General features: G+C 34.7%; 1 protein-coding gene across 4 annotated transcripts in view; it reads left to right on the top strand.

The window, feature by feature from the left end:
* Positions 1 to 27,054, top strand: part of LOC111058609 (tensin-2) — a 433,706-nt gene that overhangs the window by 38,123 nt on the left and 368,529 nt on the right. The window contains exons 1-2 of one of the 4 annotated variants that reach the window (XM_039433088.1): positions 1,752 to 2,251; positions 17,693 to 18,030. The exons of 2 other annotated variants lie outside the window; for them this stretch is intronic. In XM_039433088.1, the coding sequence (XP_039289022.1) occupies positions 17,992 to 18,030 (39 nt within the window). In that variant the 5' untranslated portion in view covers positions 1,752 to 2,251; positions 17,693 to 17,991. Of the gene's footprint in view, positions 1 to 1,751; positions 2,252 to 17,692; positions 18,031 to 27,054 lie in introns of those variants that run through there. One more of the 4 variants, XM_039433097.1, reaches the window with a different exon arrangement.

Genomic DNA, 27,054 nt, shown 5'->3' with positions numbered 1-27,054 from the left:
GAATCAAACGAATATATTTTCATTTATAACAATTTGATGATTAAGTTTCAAATAACGTGATCATATTTGATACCTTGAATCTAGAATCAGTATAAAACGATAACCGAAGCAATAGTGGAGATTTGCAGTCACTTCACCCAATGTTATAAAACTTGAAATATGCTAAATATTCCTGTTGTATTTATTTTTTTCCTTTGTTCAGTTAATCAATCTGGCATCATAGCAATACTCTTCATATAGTATTTAATGGATAAAATATGATGTGCTTCTCACCGTAAAGTAATGAACAGCATCACTCTTTTCTGTGCTCTCACAAACTGTCAAAAATAGGGTCTCCAGTGATGGACCTGTTGTGACGGGACCTGGCCAGCTTCTGATTGAGCAAGTATGATCGAAAAAATTAATTGTCTTGTTTGAATTATACTCTATGCATACCACTGCGACTCGCATGACGGCAACGGGAGAGGAAGAATTTTCAAGCCGTGGTTTAATGGTTAAAAACATTGCCTTCGCCGTCATGAGAAACAAATCGCAGTAGTGTGCAATGTGATCAGTGCTTTATTCGTGTTTTGTGACAATTTCCAAATATACAACCGAACAGAACTCATTAGGATACTATTTAGTAGATACAAACCATAAAAGCTTTTTCGAGATAACTTATTCATTGTCCGCACATTGCTCTCAGCCAATCAGCCCTCACATCATCTTTTGAACTTGCAATAGTCGCACAGATTGACAATAGACAACATTGAGGTGTTTTAACATGTTATCAACAGGTGGGAAACTCACTCTCTGCTGAAAAGTGGAGAGTACCATGTAATGTATGTGTGGCAAGTCCGAGTCTACTCTTATTACTTGAACGAAGTCCATAGATGTAAGGTTTCAGTTCGTCAATAATTTTCAGCATAACATTCAAAATTACTAAAGAAATGAGGTATTATACATGTTTCCTATAAGCATGTTCAGTGTAATGTCTTCGATAACAATCACTTAAAATCAGAGACTGGATCCTAGAAGAAAACTTTATTATAGTGTCATTCATGATAGAACGCATTTAGAAAAATTGAAATATCATCATGATCGTACTATGTGAATCAACTACGGTAATAATCACATTGAAAGAAGAGAAATCTTAGTTCATCAAAGTACATTTTTATTGCGATTAGAAGCAGCTTCAACCCTCCATGTGCCATGGAATCATTACAATCTCAGTGATAATTTTGTCAAGTACCAGGAAAAATTTTTACATTTCATATATAGTGTACTCTGTTGCAATAATCAAACATGTATCGCGTTTTTCCGGTATACATCGTGCCTTACAAAATGGAATTCTTTAACAACATCTATTTCCAGATGCACCAAATCGATCAGATGCCTTCTCCTGTAATATACAATACACTCCCTACTTCCTATAAAATATTTCTATCTATTAAATGAGAAAGACTAAGAAATTGGCAAAAAACAATTGTTAATATGAATGATTACCACAATATCAACTTCTCAACTACACAAAAAAATTCTATCTATATCGATCCCTGTGGAAAGACAAGGATAAGAGCGAACTCTTATCTCTAACAAACAAAATCCACTATCAACAATCCCAAGGTGTACCCAGCTGATTAGTCGCAGCGCGACTCCTACGCCTGATAAGGACAAGTTGAGGACACCACAGCGCGATGACATGCACCGTTACGAGAGAAACGTTGGTGGTGACTGGCGAGTGGAGGGGAGATTGGCTTGTGCCAGGCTGCAGTAGTTGTTAGTTGCAGAGTGCAAGCGCCCCGAGACCCGCGACCAAGCAGCAGACAGTCTGGGTGCAGTGCGCGTCGAGGTTAGTGCTTAAAGTGCATGCAACTAGAAGTGCCAAAGTCAATCCGAGTTTACTGGCATCGCGTGGTGCTCTTGTGGTCAGAATTTATCATAAACAACATCAACTCCCTCTTTCAACCAATGCTGACAGGTTCATGTGAATCTGATAGGTACCCAGTATGGCCCTATGCCTCTATTCCTGTTGCTCGTTAACAGACTTTCCTCTCTGGCTGCAGCATTCCAAGTCAATGACCATGTTTATGTTTGTTTTTTGCTGACCGCCGCCAATAATTCAGCTAGTTAAACTATTAGGTGCGTGCGTGTGTGCGATCGTTGCCGTTCTAGGCCTACCCGCGATGTGTGTTTTGTGCAGTTTTTTCAAGTGTAAGTGTAATCAGTTAACATGCTTGACCAAACAAACCATTCGCTTTCAGCAGTTCAGGTAATTATATTTCACTTTATTTTATTACATAATTCTAGTATTTTCAATAATCAATCATAGTAATACATTTTGCTATTCACTGTTGTAGATGAATTACTTAAATTGAGGAAATTACTCACGAATAATGTGTATCAGCCGTTTGCAAAACTTTATAAACGACAATCTTCAATGGAATGTATTTAGTAATGGAAGAATTTATGGAAAATGGATTGGAAACGATCAGCTAAGAAAACGGTTAGTATATAGGAGATACATTTTAGAGATTGAAGAGAATGTTGAAATTCTCATTGAAGATAGATGAGATGAGTTTAGATCAATATTATTTTACTGTGGAACTATGGTAGTTGAGGGATGAATGAATAAAAAGTTATTCATTCCAGTGTTGCATAAGTGATAATAATTATTGGTAAGTAGGCCTATAGTTCGAATAACAAGTTTTAAATTTATGTTATTGTATCTTATTTCATCACACTGAAAATAGTTTTATTGATGGAAAATGGCTACAGTACAGGAAAAGAGTAGTCTCTTCTGATTTAATACGTGCAAGTGAGCCGTGTCAACAGGAATATTATTATTATTTGGGAGAAATTTGTCTCAATTGTATATTGTATCATAGTATAACACTAATCAAATCCTTGTCTGATTGCTATCTGTATTTGATTAGATTGCATTCTGTATTTTATCAAAGAGCTATTCAGATTCGAGTGTTAATAATAAATTTACTTTAACAAAAACAATGTAGAAATTTTAATAAGAGGAGTATATAACCTAGATTTCAAATCAGTCGCAAGTAAGATGAGTAATAAAATATAAATGATAAAACACGAACTTGAAAACCGAATGTAAGAATCCCCGGCAAATAAAAGACATACGGACTTGCATATCATAACTTGATTTTGGCAAATGTGATACCAGCGCAAAAGGCAAGAATACTTCTTTTGAATTCTCTATATGTCACATATGTTTTTCAACCGGAAATTTACATCTCTCTAACAAACAAGCTATTTAATATTACTAAAAAATAGAATTGATGGTAGGAGATTATAGAGATGCCTGTTGCCCGCCCTCGGATGATCAACTCAACGGGTGATCCGACCACGCCGACTTGTGCCTTTCCAACATTTTCGTCTTTATTTACAATACAAACAGCTCACTTGCTACATAATTTGCTACTGCACACCCTCACTGTCAACTGTTATTAATAAAGGAGTGGGTTTTAAAATTTAAACAACGGCATTTGAATAATTGACCGAGCGAAGTGAGGTCTAAGATTCAAGTCGACGGTTTGGCATTTCTCTTAATGTTTAAATGTTTGAATGTTTGAATGATTAAATGTTTATATGTTTTTATGTTGCGCATTTACGGCGAAGCGCGGTAACAGATTTTCATGAAATTTGACAGGTATGTTCCTTTCTAAATTGCGCGTCGACGTATATACAAGGTTTTTGGAAATTTTGCATTTCAAGGATAATATAAAAGGAAAAAGGAGCCTCCTTCATACGCCAATATTACCGTAAAAATCAGACTATAGAATTATTCATCATTAATCAGCTGTCTAGTGGACTATAATACTACCCGTTCAAAAACATCGAACATCTTGAAAATGTATCTTTCCATTAACGTTAGTAGACAGTTGCAGCCAGACCTGATAACAGCGCTCACACTCACATTCCTGGACGACACGTCACGGTACGATATAGGATAGAAAGCTCTATGTTTATTTAGGATTTTTTCTAGACATTTTTAATTGATAAATTATTTATTAATTTTTGAGAAAACATAACAACAGGTCAATGTAACTCACTGAGCGCGAGGTCTACTGTTCACAGAACTACTAGTCTTATCGTAAGGTGATTATTATAAATATTGATTTCGTAAAAAGTTCATGCTTAGAGATAAAAGAGAAATATCATGAATAGAGTGTAATGAGTATTGTGATTGGATATCAGTGTAATGAATGCTGTAGAAAAGCGCCAAATTATAAACAACTTATATGAACCCGAAACGGATAGTGCACTTCAAGAAGAAGGAGAATTTTGAACTCAGTGAATAATCCAATATACAATAGAATACAATAACCTAGAAAAACTAGCAATACCCTATAAAGTAAAATAGAATAATCCAATTATCCAACTAATGTGTATTATGTTAACCCTAACGACGATATAATTCTGCTCCGAAATGTTGTGAACACGACGTGTAAAATGATTCTTTGGAAATATTAGACTAGATTAGATTTGATTGAGGGAGAGAGATTAATATAAAATTAATAAAAGAGAAAATGACAGAAAGCAGCCACTTATGTACGGTAAAGCGGAACAGAAATGAAAGTTTCATTGTCGAACTCTTTGCAGAAGTTTTTCTATGAACGTCTACAAAATAGCGAACCGAATTGTAGATTATTTCTCTAGATCATTTCAATCTTGTAATGAATGATATCACTATCGACTTGAAATCCTTATCAGCTCGGGATTCATGATGAACTGAAAAATAACTAGTGGATTGATCATTTATTTATGCGGCTGGTGAGAAATCTCGTAGATTAATTGTGAGGGAGACTTCGATACACCAATAAATTTGATAATATTTCCAGGAATAGAGTGAATATTTGGGTATAATCTATTCCAATTATTTTCTTTGAAACAGATTACTTGTCCTTACACTTGGCAAATTTCTGTCATACTTTCAATAATTTTATATTATTGAGTCCGAAATGTATATAAATAATCAAGAGTCTACAACTTAAAATACAACTGTTGCATCAATAAATATTGATTACCTACATTATTCCTAATAGAATTCAATTGCGCAGTAGCAGTGGTCGATTTCATCACAGGGAAGAGAAAAACGAAGATAAACATGAGAATGATAACGAAAATTGTATCCATAGATTAATTAATTAACTTATAGAAAGTATCCAGTACCCTTGTAATATTATATGAACACTGTATTTAATTTTAAAATATTACGAGGATACTAGTCATTTACTATAATTGAGCATTAAAGTATCCCAATTATTGAAATATTCCATAGATTACTATATGGAAAAGATTATTTGAAAAATCCTTTGCTATTGCATACTACAAAATATATATGAAAAAATATATCACGTGACTCATACCGGAACAGCTCATAGAATTATTAGCTCTTTGCCACTGCTCACCAATTCCATAACTGAATTGTCAATAGCTTGAATACATTGACAAAAAGAGATAGACAATGATTCAGAATTTCTCACGAAGCATTCAATCGAAGAAACGTCATGTCTTGAAAAACTATACCTGTGGGAATATTACCAGTTTTAGATGAGAATAAAAATAAGAGTACTGCATCAATTGAATATATAGATGTACATGAGAATTAAAAATACTTCATACAATGTTGACAATGCGTCTTCCACTTCTCAACTATATTAAGAACGATATTGATTTTCAATCATCATTAGATACATTTTATTTCTGATGTTAATATTTTGGTTTTTCGAAAGAATGGTGAATCAGAAATCAAATAACACCAAATTAGAACACTCAACACAAAGCAAATCAATGACGATTGTAATCAATAAAAATTATTGAAATAATTATTATGCTTTTTCAACTTCTCACAACGTTGCTTGATTTATTATCGTTCTGTCTTAGACAATGCTGAAAACCGCTTGAGTAGGTTGATACAAAATCAATGGCTCTATAATTGAAAACTTGTCTAAAAAATTGCCAAGTTTTGCACTAAACTTGAAATTTGGTTCGATGCCATTGACATGAACAAATGACGATTCAATAGAATACAGTTCAAAAGTTTTAATCAAGCTTAAACCGCACTGTGAGTGGGGGATGAGTCTTTATCACATGAAAGCTGCATGGGACAGAAAAATTACAAACAATTTATGGCTTGTTCCCTCGGAAAACACACCTCAAAATCAGTTAGAGGGCATTATACAGAGTAAGTCATATGATTGTATGGGAACCCTTCAATAAGTTGGAGACTGTGGTAGATATAATACTGTAACTTTCAGAATAAGTTATTGGTCAAATACTCCACCTTTTGATGTACAACTGAATTTCAACCCCTCATAAGGGGGAGACATAGGGGTTGTAATTCGAATATTTAAAATGTAAACAGCCATTGTGTGGTACATCATTTTGAAGGATTTTTACAAACAATAAAAATGGTATCGATAAAAATGATCTATGATACTCTTACCCAAAATGGCGGATGGTTAAACTTTTTCAATTGTTTCTTTAAAAACTCAATCAACCGCCATTTTGGATAAAAATATCATGAAACATTTTAATTGATGTTGTCTTTCTCTTTTGGAAAGGCCTTTAAAATTATGTACCACACAATGTGTGTTTACATTTAAAATATTCGAGTTACAACCCCTAAGTCACCCCCCTATGAGGGTTTGGGATTCTGTTGTACGTCAAAAGGTAGAGGATTTGACCAATAACTCACCCTGAAAGTTACAGTATTATATCTACAACAGTCTCCAACTTATTGAAGGGTTCCCATACATATGACTCACTTTGTATTTAACAGTATACGGATAGGAGTGATAAAATTCCCTTATTACTTATACAGATAGGACAGAAATGCGAAGTGTATTATTTGAAATTGTTTTGCTACAAATATCTGTACCATTAGGGACTATTGTGTATGGCATCTATGGAACTGGAACATTACTGACTTTTCCATGAAGATTGTGGGTATTAATTTCAACACTATATATCTTTCAATGTCAAAATCAATATTTGTTGCCGAAATGACATAACATGTCTTATATAACCATCAAGTAGCAGCTGGAATTTAGAAAAATAAGAAAATCGTGTTGAAAAAATTGTATTGCAACTTTGAACTATTGCTGTAATAATTTCCTTGAAACCTATTTTTTGGATTTTATTTGATTTTTGAGAATTATCATCACTGGATTGCTCAGTGATCGGATCAACGAGTACTTACCTCTCGATCATCAAATGATGGTATGGTATGGATGGATAGTTGATGGTATTTTTGTCACATTCATCTAGTTTATAGCTTCTGTTATCAGATTAATTGTTCCAAGTGAATAATGCTACGAACTAAAAATGACAAAGTTATTCCAGAAATGGAGTATTGGATTGGATTGATTATTGAGTGGTAGATACGAAGAGATAGCGCACAAGTAATTCAAGATGAAACCCAATAGAGAGACATGGCAAGGATTCAAATTCTCTGAAAAACCAGGAGTGACAGTTTAACGTTCGTGTCAAATTGCTCTTGTTGAACGGAACAATTTTGTCTCTCTTCGAAGGCTCCACTCATTTTCCATCTTCTTGAGCTGTGCGACACACCTCTTCCCCTGTTATTATCTCCTCATTACTCTTGTGCTTTCCAGAAGAAATGTCCTTGGATAACGGCATTTACTCGAACAAAAAATGATAATTAGATTCTGGACCTGGAGTCCTACAGAACTCGAATGAGATCTCTATTTTCATAAGTAGCTCCACTTCCACGAAAGAATCACTCTATTCTTTGGAATAGGAGAAAATGTGTAGTATTGGAGTGATAGGAGTTAATAAGTGGTGGAGAAAATGAGCAGTATTGAAGATTGAAATACATTGGAATGTAAAACTTCAAACTCACACAGATCATATCTACAAACAAAGCACCACCCATATTTCAAGTGAATTCAAATAATAAATGTACACCTTTTCAGAAATTCTCTAAATAATATGAAATCTTCTAATATAAGTATGATGTAAAGGTGCAAACAGAACTAATAGGTCTCGGTAAAGACCGATGCCACTGTGCAATAATAAAATAATTTGGCGTCATAGATATGGATAAAGGCTAATATAATAGAAATAGATATGGAAGAAAGATGGATATCTACTTATCGAACTGACCGTTCTGTTTTTACCCTAAGATTCTGTCCCTCAACCTATATTCCTCATTTTCCTTATAATTTATATTTCTCTACAGAATTCTAATTTTGTTTTATTTTTCATTAGTTAATTTTTGTTTCAGGTTCAGAAGTGACGAGATCAAATGGTTACCATAGCTAACATATAGATTACATTGTATTACTGAGAAAATTTTGAGATTTTTATTGTGAAATCTCGAGTATTGAGCTCAGCTTGTGATAGAAAGTGAAAGAAAAGTGAAGGATAGGTAATAATCAATCACATAATTGACAACGTTCCACAAAGTTCCAATAATATTCATGTTTAGTGTTTAGATAAAAGTATTTGAGAGTGTAGAGTAGGAAGTGGATTTATGACTGGTCACCTATTGTGCGAGTAAAATGCAAAGAGAAGCATCAAGAAAGGCCAGAGGGAATGGAAAGGATTTTCAGCGATGTTGCGGTAAGTGCTTTTTCATATTCCTTCTCAGTATCGACTAGAGTGAGTGGGAAAATATTTTTCAATAACGCTGTATAATCGAAATTTTCTGGTGTCTTGTATCGTAATTGAGGTGAAATTATAGGGAATGTATATTTTCTAATTTTAGAAAAAATATTTCTATTGATGATGATGGAAATGTTGTATTGAACTGATGTATTTAATCAAAGCGAGGATGAACTACGGTTTCCTGTACAGATGTGTTATACCATGAATCTGCAACTAGAATATTGTGGCTTTTGTTGAATTATACTAAAATAATGATTATTATAACGAATAGCAAGTATATCATTCCAATAAACTTAAATGGTACTCATGCATTGACCATAATAATTTCACAATAACTGCAGTTAATTACTTTGATCATTCAGATAATCCCCACACACAGATTCGTTTATGTGGAGAAAACATTCGCAGTTTACCTTTTAGAGTAGTTTCTCTTTGTAAATGTATTTTAAATTGTGAAGAAATTGAATGAACTCAGAAATGGGTGCTACATTATCTTATTGCAGGCTTCTAACGGTTGGAAGGAATTAAAACACTGGATTGTTGCCATGCGGTTCTATGCCAAGATTAAATTTATTACGAAAGGTTAGTAATTGGCTTGATAGTGGTGTTTTCTTTGATTGCTTATCGTATTTATTTTAAATTCGACGATATTGCATGTAAAAATCCCGTGGTTTACTTGCATCTTCTTGCATTCTGTTTGTAGCTATACTGTAGGCCGTTCGGTTATCTGCTGTCCGGTTGTTGAGGCTGTCCTAATTGATAATTTATCTTCATGAATTTAAAGCCCTTGTATCTGGTGTACTCTTTCTTCAAATAACTCCTTGCTCCTTTAATAATAATTTCTTTTAATTGATCCAAAGTCTTCCATTTATTTTCTTTCAATACTATCCACATAGTTTCTTTATAAATAACTTTAATCATATCAGGAAACAGTTTCGTAAAGCAAGATTTTTCATAGGTCATAAACTTCTTCAATAATATTATCCTCTTCATTATTTCATTAACATCACAATTTTTAGCAAACATCACAGCCTTAATAACAAATAATTTCACCATACAAGATTTCCAACAGTCAACAAATTCCTTCAACACTAACATGGTCTTAATTACAACATCAATAGCATCACTTTTCAATATTATCACAGCCATTATAACAAACATTAAACACCATAAAAAAACATTTATCATCTCTTTAATAGTATTATCTCTCATCATATAATATCCAGGTACTTTCACTTTCTTAATATAATTCCTTATTGCTCTTGATTTTATTAACCACTTTCTGTCCATCAATATCCACAAGTAATCCATTCCATTATTATCCAGACATGATTCCATATTTGTTTCGTGAGCAGCTCCATTTTTATTATATTTCTTTGGCCTATTATTCCGGTCACATCGTTGATCATCTTCCTTAAAACGAATGTGCCGCGGATGCATGACGTCGGTGGTCTGTTCTCCAACCTGGTCCCGGTCCGGTATCCTCCTCGGCCCCTTGAAGCATGCATGCGGCCTCCATCGGCGCGCGCGGTTCCTCCGTTTCTTCCGCCTCCGGGCCTTGCGGTGGGCGCTCCTCTTGTCCTGGATGCCGTCCTCTCGTTCTTCCATGGGGTCCTTGGTTTGCCGTGTGGTGATATGATGCGCGGGTGTAGGCTCTGTGTGCGGATGCATGGTGGTGGTCGAAACAGGTAGTATGGTGGCGGTCTCTTGATGTGCGGGCTGCCTTACCTGCGGTGATGGATCGTCGGCGGGTTGCTCTTCGGCGGGGAACAGGATACTTAATAGAGGTTGATGTTTGCGGCTGGTTTTAATTGCATTGTTGGCGGCGGTTTTTGATGGTAGGCTGTCTTGTATTGTTATATTGGGGGTATCATGTAGACATAGTTGTTTAGATGTAGTTTTCTGTATATCTGGTGGCGGGTAGTTGGGTGCTGGGTTCCGGGTTTTTTGTTGATTCAATCCTATTGCATGTGCTAATGTATAATTTGTACTTACTTGTTGAGGTGGCGGTTTATAATTTCTGTTGTAATTGTTTTGTGTGTGATTATTATGTGAGTTTAATCGATCACGGCCATCATAGTGATTCTTACGATTGCTCTGCTGGGCATAGTGGTTGGTTGTGCGATTTTGAAATTTTTCATTATTCCAGTTACCATTTTGCCTGTGCTCATAGCGGCGTTCAAATTGAGGAGCAGATCGGTAGCGATCATATGATACCGGTTCATAATTTTGGCTGTTATACTGATTAAATTTTGAGTTATGTAGATTTGGTGCGTATCTCTGGTCTGAACGGTGGTTTGATATTGCCATTGCAGACTGTATGCCATATAAATGATTTATCAGCTGCTTACAATCAGTAATGGGTTGTGTGGCGAGTGCCATTCTAACTTGATATGGTAGCTTCTTTAAAATAATACTTGCTAATGCCGATCCATTAATGGGCTCGCTCAATTGAGAATTTTTAAACTGTAGGGCAGTGACGAAAGTGGTACATGCACCGTCTAAGTTAGGGTTGAAATCGCATGATATAATGTCCGCTAGCACGTCCAACTGTTTACTTCTGCTCCAATACTGTTCCAGGAAGACAGCGACAAACTCATCCAATGATGTAAATTCATGGGCTCTACTCCGAAAGAACATCAGGGGTTCGCCAATCAATAATTAGTCAAACGAAGACGCCAAAAATTCCAAGAGGTAGGTGCAAGAGTTTGTACTAATTTTATCTGATCAATGAATGGTTGAGGTTGCAAATGGCGATCAGTATTATCAAATTTTCCCAGTCCTTGTAATATACTATGTACGTTGAGGTTGTCTGTTTGAATCCCTTGAGGTCGTTGTTGAATATGATTTTCTAATGCTGTTATTTTTCCTGTGTTATCTGCCATTGACTATTATGTGTAATTTTATTTGCGTTTATTTCTTGATTTAATTGAGTCAGAGTGGATTTTTGAATTAGTAGAGTTCCGTTTAAAGCTTTACAGGTTTCTGTATTTTGATTTATGCTACCTTGCAGTTGGTTCATTTTTGTGGACATATTAATCTGTTTATTTTGTATTTCTTTAATACTGTTAATATTTTTGTCAACTGTAGTTGTTAATGTTTGATTGGCAACGGTAATTTGTTTGTGGATTTCTTGGTGGCAATCGGCCTTAATGTTATTTGTTATATCCTGAATGGGTGTAGTGATTTGTATGGTTAGGTTATCTATCCTTTCATTGAGTTCACATGTAACCGTATCCAACCTTTCCGATAATCCTGCCGTAACTTTATCCTGACTTTCTTTTTGTAGGGTTATCATTGCTTTTAATTCTTCCCTATGATTCTCTACTTTAGTTTCAATATTATCCAACCGTTGTTCTACTGATTTTATAGCGCCTGCGGTCTCTTTCATGCCCTGTTCCACTGTTTGTTTATTTTCCTCTTTTACTGTAGCAATCTCTTTTTAATCTCCTGCATCATATTATCCATTGTTTTTTGTAACATAATGTTGAAAGTACTGCTAGTTTGTTCCATTATTACCTTTTGAAGCGGATCTAACTCTGTGATTGAAAATATACTTTGTTTGCTCAGGTGTGACTCGGCCTCCGGCGATGCGGGTTCTGCAGGCTGCTCCTCGCCCCCTTCAAAGTTGATCTCTGCTATCCGTTGATTCAATGGTGTGTCAGCGGCGTCGATTCGAGTGGATGATAGAGGTTGCAGACCTGGTGGATCGAAGACTATCGACCCGACGCTTCCTGGTTCCCTTTCTCGTGGCGTATTGGCATCTACCGTGGTGGGGTTTGATGTGCTTGGAGTCGACAAAGTGGGATCTGTGCAACCGCCGTACATATATGAAACTTCAGAGTTTGCGGGAGTGTGATTCATTATGTCAAATATGATAAATGCTAATTAAACAGTGATAAAAATGATAAGCGAAAATGCTTAAAAAAGAGACACAAACCGGGACTTACAGTGAAACAGTGATGTGTAAAGTGTTTGGATACTCATACAACAAGGTATTTATACTTAAGTTTTTTATAATGCTCTAGCGCCCCCAATGTTTTGTTTTAATTTATTCTTGGCTAGTTTACAGGCTGTGACTTATTTCCAACCGGCTTAAACACATAATATATTTTTGACTAGAAAGTAATAGCAGTTTAGGCTTATAAAATATAATCTCTCTCTATAAACATGTATTTTTTTTTTTTTTTTTTTTTTTTACAGTACTAATAATATAAAATTTTCTTTAAAACATATAATTTCTCTTTATTTAAAGCTATTGATTCCCCAAAAAGTAATACAAATTTCCCTTCGCCAGTTTTCCTCAAAACTCGTATAAGTTATCTATAATTTTCAATATGGTTATTGACTTAATTTCAAATAATTATTCAATGAGCTTGGCTCTCATCATCAGCCCCACGTTGGGCGCCATGTCTTTATGTCACGTTATTCTTTATATTTAAATAACGATTAGCCTCCTGCTTGGCATCAGTCGGTAAAGCATGAGATTTGATATAATTAGGTCGTGGTTTTCTAATAGTATTCAGTCTTAAAAAATCTTGATAGGCCTAGATATGGGCTTCTCCTATAACTCTTGTAATTCAATAAAAAATAAATATATATAATATGATACTTATACAATAGTGTTGAGGAATAATAAATAAATTGCACACCATAAACGTTTCATACATATATTACACAAATAATGCAAAAAATAAATCGAGGCAAAAAATATATAAAGAGCGATAAAAAATATAATATAAAAATAGAACAATAATTGAAATCAATAAAATATCACAGGCTAAACTTTATATTCTAGATTTATGGCACGAATCATTACCATGTGCCTTTATCTTAAAATCATATGCATTCTGTTGCATGTAGCTGCGATATGCGCTTGCTAATACTTGTCGACTTGGACAATTCAATTAAAAATGTGTGCTTTAAGATCAGCTTGATAAATTAGCCTCTAATAATCCAAATATATATATTTTTTATCTCAGGGTGCAAGATTCGGCACCTGACGGAATAGGTAGAGCCATTCATCTAGTGAATTAGAGCTATAATAAATTATCGCAAATTGTATTGCAAAAAATTAAATATCATATGCATATGTTTTAATAGCCTAGATTTTGTACTTCTTTGATTTAATAGAAATTTCTGAAATATTGATCTATATTTTTCTTTCAATGAAATACCTTTAATACTAATTTTACTTGCGCAAGTATTACTCTTATTAATTTCTTAATTTATAATAAAAACCCTTTCGGCGAGCTAGCTTTGATCATCAGATTAATTCGAAGCACTAGGCGCCCATCACTAATTCAAATTTATCACTCACGTGTCGAAAATCTTCTTGTAAGCCGCCGATGTCGATCCAACTCCATGTGGTCCGGGAATATGGTAGCCGGAATCGTCTCCTCCAAGGGGTTATAAATTTATTTGAAATTGAAAATGACTTCTGCTTCACAATAGCATCACGAAGTCTTTTAAGAAATTTAATAATTTGATTTAACTTTAACTTTTACAAAATCATTAGTAAGGTACTACACTCTAAAATATTTGGGGTCCTCTTATGGTGGCATTTGGCTGGCGAGTGCTGGTTCTCCTTTTTCAATTTTACAAATCTTATTTCCGACTTTCAAATTAACATAAAATTTGAATATCTTAGTCCTCCGCCATTTAGGTTCAAATAGATCTTACAAAAATATCAAAATATTGCTTAGATTGTATGATTAATAATTTCTTTGCTTCGAGCCATATCGATAACATAGACTATACAACAATTCAACATAGATTCCGAACATTTATAGAAATATATATAAATATTTTTGAATTGGCCTACAATTGCCGCCTATTAACTGCCGTTTTACTATTGGTGCATGCAAATTTTATTCGGTATTCATGCGCCTGGTACCTCTTATTTCCTGAATACATTAAACTATTTTTATTTGGTTTATTTGTTATGCTCTTTACATGCTAGCTAATATTCTATACATTAATATTAATTTCATGCTACCTAATAATTAGCCACGTGATCAGGTGTTTTTTCACATTGCACACCGTTTGATTGCAATAGAGCTCTGCCAAGGGGTTTTGGTCAGATTCTACGTTTCTCGATTTGATCGATCTCTAGGTCACCGATCCGTGAATACATGTACATAACCTCAATCTTCAAATATTTTATATAATAATCTATTTATGAGCAATAAAATTCCTTCAAATCCTTTTTAGGTTTTTTGTACCATTTAGCCAGAACAAGCTGATGCTATCTAATCTTAGTTATTATCTATTTGGCGATATTAGCCAGTTACTTTATTTTCAGACCTATTACTGTTTCTGTTAGGGCTTTTTATCTACCCAGATTTAATACTTTACAACCTGTGGGAATATTACCAGTTTTAGATGAGAATAAAAATAAGAGTACTGCATCAATATAGATGTACATGAGAATTAAAAATACTTCATACAATGTTGACAATGCGTCTTCCACTTCTCAACTATATTAAGAACGATATTGATTTTCAATCATCATTAAATACATTTTATTTCTGATGTTAATATTTTGGTTTTTCGAAAGAATGGTGAATCAGAAATCAAATAACACCAAATTAGAACACTCAACACAAAGCAAATCAATGACGATTGTAATCAATAAAAATTATTGAAATAATTATTATGCTTTTTCAACTTCTCACAACGTTGCTTGATTTATTCTCGTTCTGTCTTAGACAATGCTGAAAACCGCTTGAGTAGGTTGATACAAAATCAATGGCTCTATAATTGAAAACTTGTCTAAAAAATTGCCAAGTTTTGCACTAAACTTGAAATTTGGTTCGATGCCATTGACATGAACAAATGACGATTCAATAGAATACAGTTCAAAAGTTTTAATCAAGCTTAAACCGCACTGTGAGTGGGGAATGAGTCTTTATCACATGAAAGCTGCATGGGACAGAAAAATTACAAACAATTTATGTCTTGTTCCCTCGGAAAACACACCTCAACATCAGTTAGAGGGCATTATACAGAGTAAGTCATATGATTGTATGGGAACCCTTCAATAAGTTGGAGACTGTGGTAGATATAATACTGTAACTTTCAGAATAAGTTATTGGTCAAATACTCCACCTTTTGATGTACAACTGAATTTCAACCCCTCATAAGGGGGTGACATAGGGGTTGTAATTCGAATATTTAAAATGTAAACAGCCATTGTGTGGTACATCATTTTGAAGGATTTTTACAAACAATAAAAATGGTATCGATAAAAATGATCTATGATACTCTTACCCAAAATGGCGGATGGTTAAACTTTTTCAATTGTTTCTTTAAAAACTCAATCAACCGCCATTTTGGATAAAAATATCATGGAACATTTTAATTGATGTTGTCTTTCTCTTTTGGAAAGGCCTTTAAAATTATGTACCACACAATGTGTGTTTACATTTAAAATATTCGAGTTACAACCCCTAAGTCACCCCCCTATGAGGGTTTGGGATTCTGTTGTACGTCAAAAGGTAGAGGATTTGACCAATAACTCACCCTGAAAGTTACAGTATTATATCTACAACAGTCTCCAACTTATTGAAGGGTTCCCATACATATGACTCACTCTGTATTTAACAGTATACGGATAGGAGTGATAAAATTCCCTTATTACTCATACAGATAGGACAGAAATGCGAAGTGTATTATTTGAAATCGTTTTGCTACAAATATCTGTACCATTAGGGACTATTGTGTATGGCATCTATGGAACTGGAACATTACTGACTTTTCCATGAAGCATGTGGGTATTAATTTCAACACTATATATCTTTCAATGTCAAAATCAATATTTGTTGCCGAAATGACATAACATGTCTTATATAACCATCAAGTAGCAGCTGGAATTTAGAAAAATAAGAAAATCGTGTTGAAAAAATTGTATTGCAACTTTGAACTATTGCTGTAATAATTTCCTTGAAACCCTATTTTTTGGATTTTATTTGATTTTTGAGAATTATCATCACTGGATTGCTCAGTTATCGGATCAACGAGTACTTACCTCTCGATCATCAAATAGTTGATGGTATTTTTGTCACATTCATCTAGTTTATAGCTTCTGTTATCAGATTAATTGTTCCAAGTGAATAATGCTACGAACTAAAAATGACAAAGTTATTCCAGAAATGGAGTATTGGATTGGATTGATTATTGAGTGGTAGATACGAAGAGATAGCGCACAAGTAATTCAAGATGAAACCCAATAGAGAGACATGGCAAGGATTCAAATTCTCTGAAAAACCAGGAGTGACAGTTTAACGTTCGTGTCAAATTGCTCTTGTTGAACGGAACAATTTTGTCTCTCTTCGAAGGCTCCACTCATTTTCCATCTTCTTGAGCTGTGCGACACACCTCTTCCCCTGTTATTATCTCCTCATTACTCTTGTGCTTTCCAGAAGAAATGTCCTTGGATAGCGGCATTTACTCGAACAAAAAATGATAATAAGATTCTGGACCTGGAGTCCTACAGAACTCGAATGAGATCTCTATTTTCATAAGTAGCTCCACTTCCACGAAAGAATCACTCTATTCTTTGGAATAGGAGAAAATGTGTAGTATTGGAGTGATAGGAGTTAATAAGTGGTGGAGAAAATGAGCAGTATTGAAGATTGAAATACATTGGAATGTAAAACTTCAAACTCACACAGATCATATCTACAAACAAAGCACCACCCATATTTCAAGTGAATTCAAATAATAAATGTACACCTTTTCAGAAATTCTCTAAATAATATGAAATCTTCTAATATAAGTATGATGTAAAGGTGCAAACAGAACTAATAGGTCTCGGTAAAGACCGATGCCACTGTGCAATAATAAAATAATTTGGCGTCATAGATATGGATAAAGGCTAATATAATAGAAATAGATATGGAAGAAAGATGGATATCTACTTATCGAACTGACCGTTCTGTTTTTACCCTAAGATTCTGTCCCTCAACCTATATTCCTCATTTTCCTTATAATTTATATTTCTCTACAGAATTCTAATTTTGTTTTATTTTTCATTAGTTAATTTTTGTTTCAGGTTCAGAAGTGACGAGATCAAATGGTTACCATAGCTAACATATAGATTACATTGTATTACTGAGAAAATTTTGAGATTTTTATTGTGAAATCTCGAGTGTTGAGCTCAGCTTGTGATAGAAAGTGAAAGAAAAGTGAAGGATAGGTAATAATCAATCACATAATTGACAACGTTCCACAAAGTTCCAATAATATTCATGTTTAGTGTTTAGATAAAAGTATTCGAGAGTGTAGAGTAGGAAGTGGATTTATGACTGGTCACCTATTGTGCGAGTAAAATGCAAAGAGAAGCATCAAGAAATGCCAGAGGGAATGGAAAGGATTTTCAGCGATGTTGCGGTAAGTGCTTTTTCATATTCCTTCTCAGTATCGACTAGAGTGAGTGGGAAAATATTTTTCAATAACGCTGTATAATCGAAATTTTCTGGTGTCTTGTATCGTAATTGAGGTGAAATTATAGGGAATGTATATTTTCTGAATTTTAGAAAAAATATTTCTATTGATGATGATGGAAATGTTGTATTGAACTGATGTATTTAATCAAAGCTAGGATGAACTACGGTTTCCTGTACAGATGTGTTATACCATGAATCTGCAACTAGAATATTGTGGCTTTTGTTGAATTGATTTCAATTATACTAAAATAATGATTATTATAACGAATAGCAAGTATATCATTCCAATAAACTTAAATGGTACTCATGCATTGACCATAATAATTTCACAATAACTGCAGTTAATTACTTTGATCATTCAGATAATCCCCACACACAGATTCGTTTATGTGGAGAAAACATTCGCAGTTTACCTTTTAGAGTAGTTTCTCTTTGTAAATGTATTTTAAATTGTGAAGAAATTGAATGAACTCAGAAATGGGTGCTACATTATCTTATTATGAGTCACGAGTAGAAGGAAGTGTTGTGAGTATAAATGGTGAGTAATGAGAATGAATGATATTTAATTACTTAAGAGTAACAATTTGGTAACTTGAGAGCCAGGGAAAATTAATTCCGACTTGGAAATTTCATTGGACAATCTACAAAATTTGCATCTTATTATTTGCAGCCAAATATTATATTATGAAGTCCATTGGTACTGATTTGATAAATCCAGAGCTAATAAATTTTATAGTGCACTTGAAGTACGAAGTTGAACTCACGTTTGTTTGAAGGAGCTTCTCAGCTGATTATGAAAATGATTGTAGTAAAAGAAAAGAAGTTTCTGGCAAGTTTTCAGGCTACTAATGACAGTCTTGCGTCTTGCCAGCCAGCTTCTAGCGTCTATGTGCTTCACTTGCAGCAAAGTAGATGAAAAAGTACTTCCTGTGTTCGGAATATTAATTCTATATGAATAAATCAAACAAACTTCTGAATTAAGAGCTTCATCAAAACTTCTCACACTCTTCTTCTTCTCTAACTTTTCCCTTGCTTCATCTCATTGGTTCCTCCTTCATTATAGATCGCACAGATAGAGTCATCCTCTTTCTCCTGAAATGAGTTATAGCTTTCCTTTTGCTCAATTCACAACTAGAATTCACAGGAATATTTTTCATTCAAAAAAGCCTTATTGTGAATCAAATTCTTGGTGATTTCTTAGAGTTGCTTATCGAAAAATCTCGGAAACTGATTTTAGGTTTCTAATCGAAATTTAATTTGACAGCCACTTTTGAGTTCTCATACTCAAATATACTTGATTTCTCATTCGCAAGTGGAATGTTGCGTTTTTAATAAATGACTGATTGACGATAATATCTACATATTTGTAGAAATATGCAATGCAGAGCTTTCGCTTAAGGAAATATCTCAGTAAATAAAATAATAACATTCACCAACAATTTGGAATCAATAGGGTCCAATAGGATTTATTTTACATCTAGAATATTGATTTACATTAATTATTGAATGCATATGAAACTTTCGACTTTTTGCTTCTATACTGGAATGAGATGGTTAACTCATATAATGCAATCCTGAATAGGTTTTAGTAGTATTAATTATCGACTACAACCACAAAAAGCTTTATTATTTCCTTGTTCTTTAGTTTCTCTACTACCTACTGATAATCAGATGATCGTCAATGTTTTTCCTCACTCTTTGAGGAGAATTTATCTTCTTCAGCATTTCTAGTTTTCTCTTCTTCTCTCCTTTGCGACCAAACATATCTACCTACTGTATTCACTTTCGCCCAAATAGACTAATATTTCTAGTTATTTATCAAGTACATGATACATTCGATTATACATTATCCATTTGATTCATTTTTCAAAGAAATTTAGAAAAATTGATTCTCCTTCAGTGTTTTGATAAATAATTTCCTCATTAATACTTATTCCTCGTGGTGTGTAAATGACTGAATTCGAATGTTATCATAAGAGGAAGGAACCTGCTTCCATTGGGAAGGGGTAGATCACTTCTTCAATCGGAATCAATCAACTTCCAATTTATTGTTTCTCTTAAACTCACTGTCTCTCTGATTATTTCAGTACAGTTCTTCCTGTGTGTAATCCAACTCCCACTGCCTCACAACTCATGATTAGTTGTTAATTTGTTGAGCATTTGATTGAATATTGATTGTAGCCTAGGTCACACTCAAACATATTATTCGCGGGAAGTTTACCTGTGGCGTCCATATTATTGCAATGCACATAAATTTCTGATGTAGCATTGGCTGCTGTTTAATTGGAGCGATGTCATTGACCTTAGTAGCGCCCCCGCGTTCAGCGAGCGACACTCTGCTTGTTATTGTGAAGGGGAGGGTCACCGTCACCAGTCACCACACAGCTGGATTGCAATCGCAGAAGCAGCATTGGAAGCAACCATTGGCGGCAGCTATTGGCAATACCATAGTGAGATCCACTTCATGCTGTCAGTATTGGTTGAATGGGAGGCATTGATGTTATTCAAAAAGGAATGCTGACAGTTTGAATTGAATAGCTGCATGCAGGTAACTCGATGTCAGATTTACGGCTGAAGAAACGGAAAAGCGAGCCGAACGTACGACGACCCACGAAAATTAAATCATCCGTTCGCATTACCATCAAGCCCACGTTTCTTGCACGGCTAATTGTTTATTTATTTTCGCGGTCGACCGCTTTGACAGTCCCGTGTAATTACAGCCACGCCACACTTAGCGACTCACGTGCTCTCTCTCACTCGATCTCTCTCTCCTCTCAGCGGCGCCCCGCGGTGACTGCTCTCAATTGCATGCCAATCTCTTCCCGCCGCACGGTTCACGTTACACCCTTGCACCACTGCTGCAAGACTGCAATCACAAAACGCAATACGTGCAAAACATGTTTTCGATTTAGGTGCATGCAATCTGTAGGCAAATGGGTACCATTGTGTGATTGGTGCATGCAAATTATTTCAGTATTCATGCCAATAGGATTTATTTTACATCTAGAATATTGATTTACATTAATTATTGAATGCATATGAAACTTTCGACTTTTTGCTTCTATACTGGAATGAGATGGTTAACTCATATAATGCAATCCTGAATAGGTTTTAGTAGTATTAATTATCGACTACAACCACAAAAAGCTTTATTATTTCCTTGTTCTTTAGTTTCTCTACTACCTACTGATAATCAGATGATCGTCAATGTTTTTCCTCACTCTTTGAGGAGAATTTATCTTCTTCCGCATTTCTAGTTTTCTCTTCTTCTCTCCTTTGCGACCAAACATATCTACCTACTGTATTCACTTTTGCCCAAGTAGACTAATATTTCTAGTTATTTATCAAGTACATGATACATTCGATTATACATTATTCATTTAATTCATTTTTCAAGAAAATTTAGAAAAATTGATTCTCCTTCAGTGTTTTTATAAATAATTTCCTCATATATACTTATTCCTCGTGGTGTGTAAATGACTGAATTCGAATGTTATCATAAGAGGAAGGAACCTGCTTCCATTGGGAAGGGGTAGATCACTTCTTCAATCGGAATCAATCAACTTCCAATTTATTGTTTCTCTTAAACTCACTGTCTCTCTGATTATTTCAGTACAGTTCTTCCTGTGTGTAATCCAACTCCCACTGCCTCACAACTCATGATTAGTTGTTAATTTGTTGAGCATTTAATTGAATATTGATTGTAGCCTAGGTCACACTCAAACATAATTATTATTCGCGGGAAGTTTACCTGTGGTGTCCATATTATTGCAATGCACATAAATTTCTGATGTAGCATTGGCTGCTGTTTAATTGGAGCGATGTCATTGACCTTAGTAGCGCCCCCGCGTTCAGCGAGCGACACTCTGCTTGTTATTGTGAAGGGGAGGGTCACCGTCACCAGTCACCACACAGCTGGATTGCAATCGCAGAAGCAGCATTGGAAGCAACCATTGGCGGCAGCTATTGGCAATACCATAGTGAGATCCACTTCATGCTGTCAGTATTGGTTGAATGGGAGGCATTGATGTTATTCAAAAAGAAATGCTGACAGTTTGAATTGAATAGCTGCATGCAGGTAACTCGATGTCAGATTTACGGCTGAAGAAACGGAAAAGCGAGCCGAACGTACGACGACCCACGAAAATTAAATCATCCGTTCGCATTACCATCAAGCCCACGTTTCTTGCACGGCTAATTGTTTATTCATTTTCGCGGTCGACCGCTTTGACAGTCCCGTGTAATTACAGCCACGCCACACTTAGCGACTCACGTGCTCTCTCTCACTCGATCTCTCTCTCCTCTCAGCGGCGCCCCGCGGTGACTGCTCTCAATTGCATGCCAATCTCTTCCCGCCGCACGGTTCACGTTACACCCTTGCACCACTGCTGCAAGACTGCAATCACAAAACGCAATACGTGCAAAACATGTTTTCGATTTAGGTGCATGCAATCTGTAGGCAAATGGGTATCATTGTGTGAGGTGTTTGGGATTGTCCATTTGAAAAAAATATTAGTAATAAATCATGTAGGTGGATGAACGAAACATGTTTATTGTCCAGGATGAACTTATTTTATGTTGTATCCCAGTTGTAAATTCAAGAAGTACAAGAAAGAGCCGTTGTGCTGATAATTCAATCGAAAATCGGTCAACATTTGGTTCAAATTCTGCTTTTTAAGCTGAACTATACTGGTTCAAGAGATTGAAAAATAATCATTATTTTCAGCAATAACTTAATGATGTGAACATCTTCGGAACGTTTTGAGATATCAGTATGCGGTTTCCGCCATTCATTTTTTCTTGAAATTCCGTATCGAAATCATGTATCACATGACCACCTTCCTATTCAAAGAAAAAGTTGCATTCAAAATGGAGAACCAAGATGGCGGAACAGATTTTTAAAGTCATAGTAAAGTAGTATTTTTAATTTGAGTAGGATCCCCAATCACACCCACCGTCAAGTTACCTTTGTGTATGAGATATTAAGCTGTTCTCGGACTTTTCACCCACCTAGTATATATTTGTAATATTATAGATTACCAGGGCATCGGTATGTGATAATCTTATAGGTTGCCCCCTCAATGACCGATTTCAATTCCAAGTACGACACTAGCGCTGCATGTGAGTCTATGCATCTTTAAGGTATTTGTTATAATTTGTAATTTTCCAGTGGTTTACTATTTATTGTAATTGGTTGTTTATTTTATGTAAGAAGCTGTCAAACAGCTGTTTGTTTAAGCCTCTCGCTGATGGCAAAACATGCATGATGAACATGTGGGTGTGTGCATGATAAACATGCATGTACACACTTGTTCATGGATGTCCTACCGTTATCTGTCAGTGGCCAGCCTCAGGAACTAATAATAGACATTAGCAACTGCATTCTGTAGTATTATTTTAGAATGAATGAAATGAAAGTGAGTAATGATTTGAAAAATTCAAGAGGGAGACAATTTGGAAATGAAGGACTTCTCATGCTGTGAGCTTATTTTCATGCCTAAAGTCATGATCAATCCTGCTGGAAGTGTCAAGAGGGTGATCCTTCATTAAAGTTATAGTCGCGCTTGACCTTTATGGTCTATAGCAATCTCTATATGCAGCATTTCGATTCAGTTTCAGTTTATCCTGGCTTTTTCAAGAGGTTTGTTGAATTTCATAAAAATGAATGTTGGAACGGATTAAAGTTTTCGCTAACAATTGTATGCACGACTTTGTTCCTAACAGAGTTGAAGTTGATTGTGTAGTTTACAAACATTTTATTTAGAATATATTCTGCTTCCACAGTTAATTCACTTCGAAACAATAAGGGAATAGCCTAACAAAGCGGAGGGTGATATGAGAGAGTGTTACATGAGAACGACAATTCATATTTGTGAGGTTGAGAGAAACTCATGAAATTATGGGAATTGGCAACTTGATAAAACTTGAAGTAGCATAGTCTTCATCCAGAGCTCAAATTATTATGTTATTGTACAGTGGATGCATAAAATTTTGACGAGTACAAATCAAAATTCATACAACAGTACTGTACATGAAACTGATTCCTGAGTGTTATATACGATTCTATTAACAATATAATATCAAAATCTCAGATTCTTTCGTTATATTTATCTGAATTTGAAAATATTCTGTAATCAATTCCACCTCTATTACACCTCTCCCGGTTCTATTCACATAATGGTCGCATCATACATTGGTCATTGTAAAATGACCGATATAAAAAATGTTTATCTCGTTTTTATATCTGGGATTTGAGATATTTCTGATAAATCTTGGAATTTTTAAGTTTTCTGATAGAAATATACTTCTGTTCATATTATAGCTACAATGCAATCATTTTGATATCCTATTCGAATAAGACGTTTGAAATGGACATTGGATTGAAATGAAACCGGGTGCTGAGATACAATTTCACCCAACCCTCAACATTTATTGATTAAACAATTTGTTTATTATCTTAAAGCTATATCATACACACTCTCTAATACAGTGCACTTTCTAATTTATTGTAGTAGCAAATTTGAGGGGTTGTAGGAAATGAAATTGAGAATTGAGAATCTATAGAATGCGGGAGGAAAATAAAAGAAGAGATAACTACTCTGTTGCATACTTGAGAAGCACTCCATGTAATAATAATCTGATACTTTCTTCTTTGGTTGTCGTTTAATCTTTTTTTTTCTATTTTGAGTTTCGAGTAAGATGTTTTGTCTAGAATAACATCATAACATTCTAAACTCAATAACGTACTCTATCTATTGCGATACATCTAGCTCGTTATATCTCTTTTTAGGTCACACGAGTATGGGCTAGATATGACAGAGGAGGAATTTTGATGCTGAGCTGCAGACTCTGAAACAAAAGACATTACCGGTACATGCGAGACAAGACATCCAAAGTACGGTAGCTTTTGAAGGAGCCGAAAGTGTACGATCTAAATAGCATGTAAACGTGGCAGTAAATAGGATCAGAGAACAAAGGTTCTTCGAAGACTTTGAGATCGATCAATGAAGGAAGTAGGTTAAGTGAGGGTGACGTTGAAAATGTTGCCGAAAGCCTGTTTTTGCCGAAAAGAAGGATGAAGAGAAGTTGAAAGAGTATCAACGAAGCGAGAGCGATGTATGGAAGGGTGTATTCATATGAGTGAGAGACAATGACAAGCCGGCGAATTTGAGGAGCTTATGAGGATGGAAGTGAGCCGGGTTTGAAGAATGGAGCTTGGTGTGACCAGACTGGAAGGGCTGAGGAATAACAGATTCATCGAGCAAGCTTTACATAGAATCAGTCGACTTACTCATGCAAATCCTGAAAAGTGGGAGGCTATACCTGGGCTTGTACTGGGACATGCTCTGAATTTGCCTAAGTAACTAACTAACTCAACTTGGCGAGATCATGGAAATTCGAATAGACTTGGTAATGCATTGTATAAATAAACGAGTAGGATACCAAAGTGCTAGGGCAGCACATCAATCTGAGTACTATAGGCTACTCTATTCTTGATCACATAAGGTATTCTGTTGTGAGTTGTGAGATATGATACACATGATGTTGTTTCCATAAAAATAAATTTACGTTTGTCTTGCGATTCAGATTTATTTTCAGATCGAGCATATTAGTCTATAAATATCACACTGTTTTTATAGACTGAACTAGTTGCCAAAATATCACAGAAGGCTATTCACAACACCAATTTGTCATAATTTGTGGATCTGTTTTCGAATATCAAATTCTATTTCATAGTGTATTGACATGAAATGTTCTAATCTTGATGAGGAGCTGAATCTAATTCAAGTGTTGATATTGGATATTTCCTGTGTTAGAAATAGATCGTTTGAACAATTCATCTGGAATACTTGACTGGATTCTATCGTTGGTACATTGGTTTGGAATTCTTGAACTAAATTGTCATTGGGCGCTTCCATTTCTCTGCACTAATCGTGATTTAAGGTCACGAACTCCAAGACTGCACTTTTATAGGAGATCCACTTTAGTGTTGTCACGTTATTTTTTATATTTAAATAACGATTAGCCTCCTGCTTGGCATCAGTCGGTAGAGCATGAACTATTTTAATATAATTATGAAAATTAGGTCGTGGTTTTTAATAGGATACAGTCTCATAAAAATCTTTATAGTCCCAGATATGAGCTTCCCCTATAATTCTTGTAATTCATTAAAAAATAAATATATATATATATATATATATATATGGTACTTATCCTATAGTGTTAAGGAATTAAAATAAATTACACACCATAAACAATTTGATACATATATTAACAAATATTGCAAAAAATAGATCAAGGCAAAAATATAAAGAGCGATAAAAATATATAATATAAAAATAGAACAATAATCGAAATCAGTAAACTATCACAGGCTAAATACTATTCTCTAAATTTATAGCACGAAACGTTACCATGTGCTTTTATCTTTTAATCATATGCATCCTTTTGTATGTAGCTGCGATATAAGCTTGCTAATACTTGTCGACTTGGACAATTCTATTAAAAATAGGTTCCTTAAAATCAACTTGATAAATTGGCAACCAATAATCCAAATATATATATTAAATTCTCTAGTATCTAATAGATTTCTTTGTAATGAATATATATTTTTTATCTCAGGGTGCAAGATTCGGCACCTGATGGAATAAGTAGAGCAATTCATCTAGTGGATCAGAGCTACAACAAACTATCGCAAATTATATTGCAAAAATTAAAGATCATATGAATATGTATTAACAGCCTAGATTTTATACTTCTTTGATTTATTAGAATTTCTGAAATGTACTGACTCATTACTCCTCTAATAAAATACCTTTAATACTATCTTTACTTGCGCAAGTATTTTTTATTAAATTCTTAATTTATAAGAGAACCCTTTAGACGAGCTAGCTTTGATTATTAGGTAATTTCGAAGCACTAAGGGCGCCCATCACTAATTCAATATTTCTCACTCACGTGTCAAAAT

The sequence above is a fragment of the Nilaparvata lugens genome, chromosome 1 (genome assembly GCF_014356525.2).
Source record: "Nilaparvata lugens isolate BPH chromosome 1, ASM1435652v1, whole genome shotgun sequence".
Lineage (NCBI taxonomy): Eukaryota > Metazoa > Arthropoda > Insecta > Hemiptera > Delphacidae > Nilaparvata > Nilaparvata lugens.
This window is presented reverse-complemented; position numbering and strand designations above follow the sequence as displayed.